The sequence below is a fragment of the Bos indicus genome, chromosome 25 (assembly GCF_029378745.1).
Source record: "Bos indicus isolate NIAB-ARS_2022 breed Sahiwal x Tharparkar chromosome 25, NIAB-ARS_B.indTharparkar_mat_pri_1.0, whole genome shotgun sequence".
Classification (NCBI taxonomy): Eukaryota; Metazoa; Chordata; class Mammalia; order Artiodactyla; family Bovidae; genus Bos; species Bos indicus.
This window is the reverse complement of record NC_091784.1, coordinates 21,285,573-21,299,499: the sequence shown is the minus strand read 5'-3', so window position 1 is coordinate 21,299,499 and position 13,927 is coordinate 21,285,573. Positions and strand designations below refer to the sequence as shown.

Here is a 13,927-nt window from a genome sequence, read left to right as displayed (position 1 = left end):
AGAGCACTTAAAACCTGGAAGAGCCACCACCTCCACCAAGAAAGGTATATTTTTGAAAGTTTAACAGCCATTCATTCAGCTGACTCCCAAGGAAGTGGAAGGTATCTGGAAAATGTATTTTTAAATTGATTTAATGTTGAGCCATGTTAAATGTTTTAATTTCCAAGCAATGCAATGCCCACCAAAAACATCAATTAGTCCCAACAATCAGGCAGGAATATCGGCGTCTATTACGGGATTCATTTATTTCAGCTCTGCTAAATATCTAAGAAGGAGAAATCCAATATGGCCTATATCTCCGAGGAAGGGAAATTAAAACCAGAAGAGAAGCCAGAGCAGGCCTTGGTGAAACTGGGGGCCTTGGCCTGCACCCATCGCTGGCTGGCATCTCCTTCTAGAGGGAGGATGTTAACTTGTACTAATGTCTTCATGGTGTTGACAGGAAATGGTCTCCCCTCCCCAGCGTCCCTGTCTCCAAGCTGGAAAACTAGGGACACTGAGATGAGGTCTCCCTGCTGAGGATGCAAGCCAGTTTAAGAAGGTGTAAGACCATATTTTAATAATTATTCTTCCTTCAGTGCCTCTTCAGTTCCAAAGTCCCAGGGTCTCCTTGCCCTCGTTGAGACTCTGAGTCGGGGTGGGGGACTCCCACCCTCTGCAGCATCCTCGGGGTCTGCAAGCGCCTTGGCCAGCTGCCTGGGCCCCAGGGCGATGCGCAAACACCACTCACCACACGAGCTTGGGCATCAGGACCAGGAGAAGGTAGCCCAGCCCAAGACCCCTGGAGACCCAGGCTCCTACAAGGAAACAAGACAAGAGTTGACAGGAGGTCTCAGCAGCCCACAGAGGGTGGGCACATCGCACCCTGCACCTCCCCCCTCTCTAGGTCTTGGCTTGCTCAACCCTAAACAAGAATAATGATCCCAAATAGCAAAGGGTGGGAGGGCAAAGTATATGAGACTGCGTGAATTAGCAAGTACCAGAACTGACTCATAGGAGTCATCTGGGGAGATGGCCAAAAATGCAAATTTGGGGATCTTCCCCTGAAAATTCTGATTCAGCAAGTCAGGTACCAGGCCAGGGGATCTGGATTTTAAGTATCACACCCAGGTGGTTCAGATAACAAAGCAAGATTAGGAAACAAGATTAAGTGCCTGGCCCCCAGGAACGGTTCACCGGGCTGCCAGGACCAGCTCAGGCCAGTGGGGTGAATGGAAGGAAAGAGGATCTAGGCTTCTCCTGCATCAGAATTTCCAGATGCACCGACCCTCTGACCCCCCCAGTCTCACTTGGAAGAGTTTACCCTGCAGATATACTTGAACAGATGCAAAGTATATAAAGTCATTTGCTGCAGCATTGATTGTAGCAGTATAAAAATAGAAACAACTGAATTATCGTCTATAGAGATCTAGTTAAAGACAGTTACAGCATAGCCAGAAAACCAAGAACTGCACGGCTCCTAGATATGGACATGGAACTGTCTCTAAGGTAAATTTTCAGGTGAAAAATGCAAGTCACAGAACAAAGTATATAATAAGCTTTTGTAAAAGTGCAGGAATAATCTATGGATATGCATGGCATATCTCTGGACAGATACACAACTGGTAACACTGGTTGCTCTGAGGAGGGGAACTGGGTGACTATGGAACAGCGGGTGGAGGGTGGATGTTTCACTTCACAGCTTTTCAGACTTCTCATATTTTAAACCATGTGCATGGTCTACTGTGTGCATTATATAAGACCCAAAACACTGCAGCATTTTCAAATAACTTTTACATGTATGCAGATTATATTTCAATGAAAAAGTTTAAAGATAGTAATAAATCAAAGGGCATGGCTCCCATCTGCAGAAATTGGGCATCCTCCCATCCCCAAGGCGGGAGGAGGAGGAGGGATACCTGGAGACGGTGAGGCCCCAGCTCTCTTTGAACTCTGGGTATTTGCATCTGCTCTTGCCTCTACCTGGGACACTCCCCACGTGGCCGGGGTATCTCTCCAGCTGGGTTTGCAGCTTAGATATCAGTCTTCAGGAGGTTTCCACCGCCGCTTCCCCTCCCCGAAGCCCAGGAAGCTGCCTCTCCCCAGCGATCCCCGTGTCCTGCGATCCCTGGGATCACAGCACCCCTCGTACTGCCTCATGGTCGCCTGGGTGCTGGGGCTTCCGTCACCCCCACCCTGGACTGGGAGCTCCACAAGGACAGAGGACACATCTGGCTTGTTCACAGCTGCCTCCCCAGAGCCGAGCACCATGCTTGGTCCAAAGACGGTGTTCACTAAAGACAGGAGTCATAAAGAAGTGTGAGGGCGAGGGGAGGGAGGGGAGACAGGCAGGGAGAAAAAAAAAAAAGCCGGGAAAGAAAGCCACCGCCACCCCCACCCCCGACTCCTCCGCTCAGCTCATTTCTTCGTCACCACCACTTCCTTCTGCTGCTTTCCTTCCCTGGTCTTAATCAGATTTGAAATCTCCTTGTTTATTAGGAGAGAGCCTCACCTGCCTTACTCACCAGCTCCTAAAGCAGGCTTAGCACATAGTAGGTGCCCAAAATATATCGACTGAATTTATTAATCCTGGACGGTGAGAAGGATGGAGGAGCAAAGGAACCACTGAAAGGGCTTAAGTCCTGAGAAATTCTGATTCAGTGGGTTCTGGGTGGGGTCCGTGGGGCTGGCAATTTTTAAGAGCTCCCCCCATCCCAAGACTTGCAAGTGCTCCAGAGTTGACCATTCTTTACATATGCTTGGTACGGACTGTGGGTTTTTCTCTGAATGCAGAATCTTCAAGGACTGTCAGAGACCCCACCCTGAATTTTAGGAGCCTTCTCGCCGTCCCATGTCAGGCGGGGCGGACCGAGAGACTAGGAAGGGGGATTGGGAGTGGGAGGTGGGGCTGGGTCCGTCCCGCTCACCTGGAGGAGAAAGAGAGGAGGGGGTCCGGGCGGGGCTGGCGCTCGGAGGCGCATCCAGCCAGGAGCGAGCCTTGGCGCCATCTATCGCCCGCTGGAGGCTCTGCAGCTGCAACATGCTGAGCTGCCGGCGCTGGGCTGGGGTCACCGCCGCCGCGTTTTCAGGGCCCAGGGAGGCGATCTGCTCCGCCGACAGCTCCTACAGGGGGGAAGGGGACAGCGCCCTCAGAGGCGCCCCTCCGAAACTTTCCCAAATCTCGGGCATCCGCCCTGGGCCCGCACAACTTTGCGGTACCCATGTATCTCTCATCTGTGCTACTCTTCAGGATTTTTCCTTAAAATCAGACCACTCTTTCACTACTAATATAGATGTATTATAAAATGAAAAAAAAAATTAATGGCAATTTCCAAAAACGGAAACAGGATGACTTGCAATAAGTACTCGTTTAAAATATGCCAGAAGAAGCAAAACAACTCTAGCTAGATCTGTTGGCCAACAATGTTTGATCCTGGGGCCTCTTTTAAATATATATATATAATATATATATATTTTTAGCTCCAAAACTGAGATTTCCTCCTTGAAGTAATCAATAGTGAAAGAGAGTTTATAAGGCGACTTAATGTGGTTTAATGCAGTGCAAGTTACCCTGCCCACAATGCTTCAAGTCCCCCACCAGAGGAACACTGAGGTGGTGGAGAAAACACACGCTTAAAGGGCAAAGCTTTTAATCTGTGTCCCAGCTCTGCCACACACTAGCTGTGTGACTTGGGCAAGTTTCACAGCCTCTCTGTGCTTTTGGACTAGATGTGGGATCGCACAGAGAACTTATATCCTATGTGGATTCTCAACTCATCGCAGGTGAGTCCGGTAAGGGTTCTACAAAGGTAACTGCAGTGATCTATTAGTGATGTGTGCCATAGACACACAGCAGTGGGAATTCTGCTCAAGGGCCCTGAACAAGATTCTTTCTGCAATCACTTCTGCCTTAGAGGACTCGGTGATTAGTTCCAGTGGGTGTGAAATGAGATGGGATGTCAGGTGCCTCTAAAGTCATCCTGCTCGTTTTCTAAGGGTCCCAAAGATTCTGAGAAAGGGGGTTCTGCTTTCTCACCCTGACTTTACTCCTTCACATTATTCTTTCTTGTCCAAGTTGGTGCTTCCCTGGAATCATGTCATTCCCTTGCTTAGAACCCTTTCTGCCCCCGTCCAGGATGCAATTCAAGCTCTTTACACAATAATAAGGCCTTCAAGCTCTGAGTCCTGCCCCCCTCTCCAGCACCCTATCCCTCACTCCTTGCTGGCACACTTCACTCCTGGAGAATGGACAGCCATATGTGTAACCCCCAGGAGGCAATACATCCTTCTGCCTGGAACACTGTCCCTCCCTCTCACCTAACTAACCTGTCCTGCAAAATTCAGCATCACCTCCTCCCTCTCACCAGACACACACACACAGCAGACATGCACTTCTGGCTTATACCTTACATCTACCATTAACACAGAGTCTGCATTATAAAAATTATGTATTCTTCCAGTGTTGCTGCTTGCAACCCCAGGTCTATTGAACTGTTTTTAAAAAATAAATTCAAAGCGGTTCCAACATTTAATTATCAGGAGATGTTACATGAAAACGAGACTTCAGGATTCTAAAAAAAAAAAAAAAAAGGACGATCTGGCAGCAATGCTAGGCCCACACAGTCACACTGCATTGCATCCTGTGCCAGAGATGAGAAGCAGCTTTCCCAGCTTTAGACTGGCTCTCCAGTTCACCTTAATCCCTACCCAGGCCACTACATTCTTTTGTTACTTTTTCAAGCCCCTGAAGGCACTGCATTATATGCCTTCACCAGTGCCATGCCATGGGAACCTAGTCTGGTACCTACACCCTAGCACCTAGGCTGAAGCCTACCACAATGTAAGTGGCCGCTAGGAATTTTCAGAAAAGGTAAGCTGCAAAGTACATTCCAAACAAGACCAGGAGAGCGTGCTCAGCAACATGCCAACTTCAAGGACCAAGCTGCCTACCCCATGCAGAGCCCCCAGAAAAGAAGCTGAATGGGCTTTAAGGACAGCTACTTGTTTATTTCCCCTAAACAGCTTTCCTGGTAGCTCAGCTGGTAAAGAATCCACCTGCAGTGCAGGAGACACCAATTTGATTACTGGGTCAGGAAGATCTTCTGGAGATGGGATATAGGCTACCCACTCCAGTATTCTTGGGCTTCCCTGGAGGCTCAGACAGAAAAGAATCCGCCTGCAATGTGAGACCTGGGTTCAATCCCTGGGTTGGGAAGATCCCTTGGAGAAAGGAACGGCTACCCACTCCAGTGTTCTGGCCTGGAGAATTCCATAGACTGTATAGTCCATGGGGTCGCAAAGAGTCAGAGAGGACTGAGCGACTCACTTTTCAAACCGCTCAAACCTGGTCTGTGCTGGGAACTGTTCTTGGTCCTGAAGTGGTTCAAGATCTGTTCTCTTGTCTTAAAAAGAACCAATGACGTGGCATCATGCAAGCTTGTCTAGCCTGGTGTGCCTTATCCAGTTTTGGTGGACAAAATATGTTTCCAAGTTACCCAAACAAGAACACCAGAGTCACTCTTCATCAGAGCAGACTCCCCCACCAAACCCGCTCCTAAACTTATACATCTGCTTCCCTATCCTCAATAGATCCACTTCAACCCTCTCAATTTTTTCCATAGCTGTTTGTGGCTTTCTTAATACTTTTCTTTAAATCAATTTAAATGTTTCATTTAAATTTATTTTAAAAGAAAATGTTAATGGAAATATCATCCCTCATCTACAATTCTGAAGTCCAAAAACAGTCTGAAACCTGTAAGTTTTTCCCAGAGTTTAAGACAAACTCATTTGCCAGCAAAATCTGACCTGAATTGATATGAAACCATTTATAGTCTCTATTTATTCCAATTAGTGTGCTTTGTCACAGATTTCTTCACAGAAATATTCATGTACTTGCTTACAAGGTGCTTCCCCCAGACACTGCTGAAGGTGTTCGGTTACAATACTGTAGATTCACAGAGTGATCTTTCTAAACTCTGGAAAATTCCAAATTCTGAAATATCCCAAGGGTTTGGGATAAGGGAATATACACCTGTCATACCATCATAAATAGAAAATTAGTGCCAGTGGCTGTGAAGAGAAGGAAACCATAAAAATAGACACAAATAAAAGATAAATTAAAAATTGAAGAAAAAACTTTAAAAACAAAAACAGCTAAAATTATGTTGTGATCCATCCATTGTTGGCACATAGCTCTCCTCTGGCCCCATTTGCAGAAGCAGGTTGTAGGTCCCTAGAATCCAACACCCACCATCTGCTTCCCTGTGTGATTTGAAATGGGGTCAGCTCCCATTCTCCTTGAAGAACTGAGTACTTACTTTGAATATCTCATCAGGAAGGCATTTGATTGCTGATGGCTGGAAATATGGCATCAAATCCTTATCAAGCATTCGGAGCTCTTCCTTAGTTAATCCAGCTGGGGAGAAAAAGGAATCAGAGGGTTTAATTCAAGCCATCAGAACTCCGTTTGTTTTATTAATGGCACTGCGTAATGTACAGATCTGCATGTTCTAGGCAAACATCATTCCTTACAAAAGGCCCTGAAAGTCACACTGGGGAATTAGGTTCCTTAATCAACTAAGGAAGAAAATATGTGGGTCACATTAGCCCTGATTGGTCTCCTACAAGGAAATTTATGCCCAGAAGGAGCTTCACTTTACACAAATTTTAAATTGTGTATAAATCTATTTTGGAGCCAATTAAATAACATTCTAAACCACTTTAGCTACACAGAATTACCAAGAGAGCTTGTTTAAAAAGCAGACTTGCAGATCCCCACCTTCTGCAACTTGAAGTCATGAAATCTAGGTTCTATCATAACCCTATGGATGTTCACTATATGTGGCCAAGGATTTTGTTTGTTTGTTTGTTTTTGTCCCCAGATTTAAGGTTGGAAAGGGAGAGAAAGGCATGCTCAAAGTACCTCTTACCTGCAATGGTCCCAAGCTCCTGCAAGACAAAGCTGGACCACTCGGTGGGCTCCCCAAACACAACTTCTGCCTTCCTCTTAAACTCTGCCAAGACCTGGGTACTGCAGAGCAGGGTCCCGATTCTGGCCACCACCACCCTGGTTACAAGGGAGGAATATAGTGTGAGCCCAGGAGACTCTCCAGTCAAAATAGATATGCAAAAGGTAGGTAGGCTCAGCATCAAGAAAGGATCCAGCTAATCTCACTCCCTATTTTATCCCAGAAAGGTTGCAAAGCAGCAGGAAGCAGAGAACAGCTTGATGAATAAATTAATGAATGAATGAACCAACAATCAATCATTTGCCACTCTGTGCACTAGTATTTTGGTTACCTGAATTCCAAGATCTTTATAAGTGAGATTTCAGTGATGTTCATGGCACACAGGGCTGCACCAAGTCCTACCAAATGGAAGCTCTTCAGATCCTGGACCCTATAGCCTGAATCCTCCAGAAACCCTTGTAGAATGGATTTAGCCTATAAAAATGTGGAAGGACAAGAAATGAACCATCCAGAGATGATCAAGACCCCAAGATCCAAGGGGATAACAGAGCCAGCCTCCTGACTGATTGCTCACGCTTCTCCTCTGGACATATTACCCATTCCAAACTATCCTAGCCACTCATCCAGGTTATCCTCCCGATGGTGCCGCTTCTACTGAGCATGTCCCCTGATCTATAAAAGCCATGAAGTTCTTGTATCCTTCAACATCAAAGACATTGGTACCTTGGGTCTGGTCTGCTGGCTTATTCCCCTCATCATTCATGACTTTCAGATAGTTTGGTCACTTAAGTTCTTCTGCATTAGGATCCAAACTTTTCCAGCCTATGTTTTCACAATTTTCTGGTAAAACCTTGTAATTTTCTGCCTTTACACCTTAACTCAAGTCAGTGCCTCAATCTGAAATGTCCTTCCTACATTCCCAACTGTTAAAATCCATCCTTTTATTTGGGAGTTCAAGTCAGATGTTACCTTCATGAAATCTACCCTGAAATACATTTGCCTCTCACTCTTCAGCTCCAGAGGGTAGTACATTAAATGCTCTGGCATTTAAAACCACACGGAAATCTTTCCAATTAGCTTTGATTTTAGGGGTTGATGCGTAGTGTAGAGTCCCCTTAATTTAACATAGTGGCTATTAATTGTTCATGACTTTCCCTGGTGAGCCAGCCCTCCCACACTCTTACTTCATCTGGTCCAACTGGAGCTAACTGCATTCTGAGTTCCAGGAGTGTTTCTGGCCAGTCAGAATGCCTCTTAGCCTGACTATAGTGATTGTTTCCAGATTGGGCATGTGGTCCAGTCAAAACCAACCAGGACTTTGGCTGGAGCAATTAGAAGAGCTGAGCCTTCTTTACTCTGGACTGGACCTTGGCAGACAAACACCTGAATCTTCTAGAACTCACCACATGGAAAGAAACTCCCTCTGAACAAAGCCAACACAGAAGAAAGCAGGGTCAAAAATGGTGAGAGACAGTCCTGACGACAGTGTTGAAGCCCCTGGATCCAGCCATACTTTAATTCCACTCTTGACATCCTCTGTGATAGGAGTCAATACACTCCATTCTTTTTAAAAAATTTTTATTGGAGTAGAGTTGATTTACAACACTGTTAGTTTCAGGTTCACAGCAAAGTGAATCAGTTATACATATATGTATATACACACACACACACACACACATATACACATATGCTAAGTCACTTCAGTCGTGTCCGACTCTGTGCGACCCCATAGACGGCAGCCCACCAGGCTCCCCCGTCCCTGGGATTCTCCAGGCAAGAACGCTGGAGTGGGTTGCCATTTCCTTCTCCAATGCATGAAAGTGAAAAGTGAAAGTGAAGTCGCTTAGTCGTGTCCGACTCTTAGCGACCTCATGGATTGCAGCCTACCAGGCTCCTCCATCCACAGGATTTTCCAGGCAAGAGTACTGGAGTGGGGTGCCATTGCCTTCTCTGATATACACATATATACACACATATATACATCTCTCTACTCTTGTTTAGATTCTTTTCCCATATAGGTCTTTACAGAGCACTGAGCAGAATTCCCTGTGCTACACAGTAAGTCCTCAGTGAAAAGTGAGTATTAGCCGCTCTGTCATGTCAGATTCTTTGTGACCCCATGGACTACAGCCCACCAGGCTCCTCTGTCCATAGGAATCTCCAAGCAAGAATACTGGAATGGGCCATTCCCTTCTTAAGGGGATCTTCCCCACCCAAGGATCGAACACAGGTCTCCTGCATTGCAGACAGATTCTCTACCATCTGAGCCATGAGGGAAGCCCGACACTAATTCCTTTCAGTTATCAATTTTATATATGGTAGTGTGTATATGTCAACCCCAGTTTCCCAGTTTACCCCTCCTCCCCTTTCCGCCTGGTAACCATAGTTTGTTTTCTACATCTGTGACTCTATTTCTGTTTTGTGAATGTGCCTTCATTTACACCATTTTTTTAGATTCCACATATAAGCGATATATTTTTCCTCCTCTGTCTGACTTATTTCACTCAGTATAACAATCTCTAGCACCATCCATGGTGCTGCAAATGGCATTACTTCACTCTTTTTATGGCTGAGTAGTATTCCATTGTATATATGTACCACACCTTCTTTATCCTTTCCTCTGTGGATGGACATTTAGGTGGCTTCTTTTTCTTGGTTATTGTAAGTAGGGCTGCAATGAACACTGGAGTGAGTGTATCTTTTTGAATTATGGTTTTCTCTGGACATATGCCCAGGAGTGGGATTGCTGGATCATATGGAAATTCATATTTAGTTTTTTAAGGAACCTCCATACTGTTCTCTATAATGCACCAATTTACATTTCCACCAACAGGGTAGGAGAGTCCCCTTTTCTCCACACCCTCTCCAGCATTTATTGTTTGTAGATTTTTTGACCAATGTCAGGTGACACCTCATTGTAGCTTTGATTTGCATTTCTCTAAGAATTAGTGATGCTGAGCATTTTTCCACGTGCTTTTTGGCCTGGTGTATGTCTTCTTTGAAGAACTGTCTATTTAGATCTTCCATTCATTTTTTATTGGGCTAACAAACTCCATTCTTGCTCAAGTCTCCTTGAGTTGGGTTTTCTGTCACTTGTAACTGGGTGAATCCTGATTAATTTCGTCTCCCTATGTTGGACTTGAGGAAGGACCCAAGTCAATCCCCTAAAGATGAGCTGCATAATAGTGTGGATTGTCAGGGATCATGGAGACAGATTATAAAGATTACAAAAAGACCAGAGCTCACAAGGCAAAGGTGGGGAGGGGACATCCAAGGATGAACATCTCCTGAGTGGGAGCGGAAGAGTCACAGTGAATCTTCCCATCTCCCTTTAATGTCAGTCCATCCTATCACACAATATGGATCACTCTAGTGTTAAGAGAAAGTGTTGGCAAACAATGTGAAACATTGCAATGCGATTCCACTTTTTAACGCAGCTGTTGCCTTTCTATCTCTCAGGTCTGTTTAAATGCTACCTGCTCAGAGAAGACTTCCCGGATTCTCCCATCCCAAGTAGCTTCCCTCCCCACTATTTCCATGAGAACCTTGTCCATCTTCTGCTTATCCCTTATCAAAATTTGTTAAATGTTTCCTCTTGATTGCTCAACTTTTTGTCTGTATCACCAAACAGAATCTCCAAAGATGAAGACCCTATCCAGATAGTTCACTACCATATTCCCAGTGCCTGGCACAATGCCTAGCCCACAGTAGGGTACATTCTGAATAATAAGTACTTTTTTAATGAATAAATGGATGAACATCTAAGTGAGTGATTTACAGAAGCCATAGGCAATATATATTCCTTTGAAATGACATCGAATTACTGCTTCTCTAATCCAATCACATGATGGATTGGCTTCAGAGAGATTTCCTACATTTCTGCAAATCAGATTGGTCAATGTCTTCATGAAGTTTCCCTCAATGATTACAAAGCTCACAGGTGCTATAAGGGAACTTCAGTTAATACTGTGCTTAGATTTAAATGTCCTTGACTGAATGGAAATGTGCATCCCAAATAATAACAGGTAATATTTACTGAAAGCTTACTGTATGCCAACACTCCTTTGACCATTTACACATACTATCTTTTCTAATCCCCACAACCCTAGGAAGTAAATATTAATATTATCTCTATTTCACAGATGCAGAAACTGAGGCACAGAGAGGTTAAGTAACTATGCCAAGGTTATGCCAAGGTAATGCCAAGTATGCCAAGATGACTTGAATGACTGGTTCTAGGATTACAACCCAGACATTCTGACTTCAAAGCATCTACTCTAAGCCAGTGAAGATGTTTGGGGATGAAGGAGAGGTAGAGATTCAAGTTAGCTTTTGAACTTTTCTTTATTAAGTCTTCATAAGCAGGTTTCACTTGTTGACTCATAGCAATCCGTGCTCCCCAACTATCAGGCATGCCCATTTTAAAATGAAAGTGCAAAAATACAATTCAAATAAAATTACTTTGAAGATGCAATATTAAATTGTTTTGCCACTGGAACCTGGAAAATGCAAGCTCAGCCTGCAAGATGATAAGCCAAAATATATTTCCTTGAATGACTGGGCCAGTGTATCTGTAATGATTCCAAGACAATTAATACCAACACTTTCAGGCAATATTAACCGCTGAAAGTGAATAGCTGTAAGATTTCAATCTCTCTGTTCATCCCTCTGGCTTCTATAATAGTTTTTTTCCTTTATATTGGTTTTTAAGCTGAACTATCTGTTAATGCAGTTCCACCAGGTCTGACTATTAATCTAGAAACATGCATTTAAGGGTTTGATTGGGAGCTAAAGTTGAGGAACTGACTGCAAATGATATATGCAAATGTTAGGTTTTCATATCCCCTTCAAACATATTGATAAATCTCACTGCCATCCATGAGAATTGAAAATTGGTACAAAGGGAAAGAAATACTGTAGTTTCTAAGTTGGAGATATTTTCCTGTTTTCTCCCAGACTGCAAGTAGAATGATTTTAATATTGGAAGTGTGATGTGGCACTTCTTAAGCCAGTCAAAACCAGTTTTAGAGTCACAGAACCCCAGGATTATAGAATGTCAGAGTGGAAGGAACTGCAGACTGGTGGGCCAGGGGGAGGTCCAACCCTCTCATCTTGCAAGCAAGGCAAATGTTAAACTGCCAGAAAGACAGAGCGTGATGATGACAATATACTGATGACAACAATGAAAACAACTGATTTTTTTGACTACTAGGTGCCAGGCATTGTTCACAGTGAAAGTGAAAGGCGCTCAGTCGTGTCTGACTCTTTGCGACCCCATGGACTGTAGCCCACCAGGCTCCTCTGTCCATGGAATTCTCCAGGCCAGAATACTGGAGTGGGTAGCCATTCCCTTCTCCAGGGGATATTCCCAACCCAGTATCTAACCCAGGTTTCCCGCATTGCAGGCAGATTCTTAATGTCTGAGCCAGCAGGCAAGCCCATTGTTCACATATTTAACATGTATTAACTTACTTCACCCTTAGGGCCAGGACCTCCATGTTGCCCAACTCCAGCGGGGTTGGGCAGTTCACCCCGTGTTCTATTTGAATGTTGCCACTCAGTCATGAGACATGGCAATCCTGATTGCAAGAAGCTCATGAGAGTAGGGGACATGCCTTGGTTTTGCCTGCCTAGTATCCACGCTCCCCTGATAACACCATGCTTTTCTCTTTTGTGAACCACCTGTATTCATTTCCTTTTGCTGCTGTAACAGATTACCACAAACTCCGTGGCCTGAAATGACACGGATACATTCTATTATAGTTCTGGGGATCTTAAGTCCTAAAATGGGTCATCAGGATGTGTTCCTTTTGAGACTCTAGATTGCATTCATTTCCTTGTCTGTTTTAGCTCCTGGAGGCTGCCTGAAGTCCTTGACTCAGAGCCCCGTCTTCGATCTTCAAACCCAGCAGTACTGCACCTTCAAATCTCTCAATGTGTCCCCCTGCCTCCACTGTCACATTGCCCTCTCTATCTAGGGCCCCCCTGCCCCCACCTCCATCACTAAGGCCCCTTGTGATTACCTTGGGCCCACGAGGATAATCTCCCACTGCAAGATTCTTAACCTAATCACATCAGCAAAGTTCCTTTTGCCACATAAGGGAAATTATTCATGGGTTCCAGCGATGAGGAAGTAGACATCTTTGGGGGTCATTACATAGCCTATCACACACGTGTTCCCCATTCTCAGTTCAGATGGTCTTGATGAGATGGATTCTACTCTCTGATGTGTGTCAGGCCAACCCACATATTCTACTTCTGACCAGATTGTTTAGGACTGGGCAATTGCATGATTGGAGGCAATGCTTGGGCTGTTTCAAAAATTAATGAGAAAGAAGCACTTTTTTCTGAGGTTGCTAATTACATGATACGTAGGCCTAGTGCTGAAAATGACAGCTGAGGGGAGGGCCGCCTGAGAACCAAGTGAACACAGAGCAGCTAAGACACCCCCTTCCAGCAATACAGTGGATTAACTTCCTACCCAACAGAAACATATTCTGGGCAGAAGTTCTTCTTTTGCCCATGAAGGATTCACTGACACAGGAATCGCCCTCTCACCATAAACTGAAAAAAGTAAATGAAATGACTCTATTTAGACACAGGACAACAGGAAGCACAAGCCTATAATGCTGAAAGAAGGAAAACAAGTCAGGTGAACCCCACAATTGCCCTTACTGTCTGCCCAGAGGCAGTTTCCGGGCTACGGAGCAGGAAAGGGAACCCAAAAAAGCCCAGTGGTCAGGCTGAGTTGAGGATACAGAGATTCAAGTCCAGAGAGGCCAGAGATGCTATAATTTGTCAAGCAAAGTACTGGAGAGGAAGAAACTGCACAGAGAGGGAACAGGGTCCATAAGTCTACAGAGAGGTTTTATCAAGCCTGGCTGAGCGCTGATCACATGCAAGGAATGGAAGTCCACATAAATATCAAAAAGGCATCAGAAAGCAGGAGGCCAAACAATTCTCAGAGCTCACACGGAGCT

The 13,927-nt window shown here is 44.8% G+C and overlaps 1 protein-coding gene across 1 annotated transcript in view; it reads right to left on the bottom strand.

Moving 5' to 3' along the window:
- Nucleotides 1–226: 226 nt before the first annotated feature.
- OTOA (otoancorin) overlaps nucleotides 227–13,927 on the bottom strand; it is a 79,470-nt gene continuing 65,769 nt past the window's right edge. The window contains exons 25-29 of the mRNA XM_070779794.1: nucleotides 7,279–7,421; nucleotides 6,909–7,045; nucleotides 6,297–6,394; nucleotides 2,907–3,102; nucleotides 227–797 (exon numbers count right to left, since the gene is read on the bottom strand). Coding sequence (XP_070635895.1) covers nucleotides 727–797; nucleotides 2,907–3,102; nucleotides 6,297–6,394; nucleotides 6,909–7,045; nucleotides 7,279–7,421 — 645 coding nt within the window. The 3' untranslated portion in view covers nucleotides 227–726. The remainder of the gene's footprint in view (nucleotides 798–2,906; nucleotides 3,103–6,296; nucleotides 6,395–6,908; nucleotides 7,046–7,278; nucleotides 7,422–13,927) is intronic.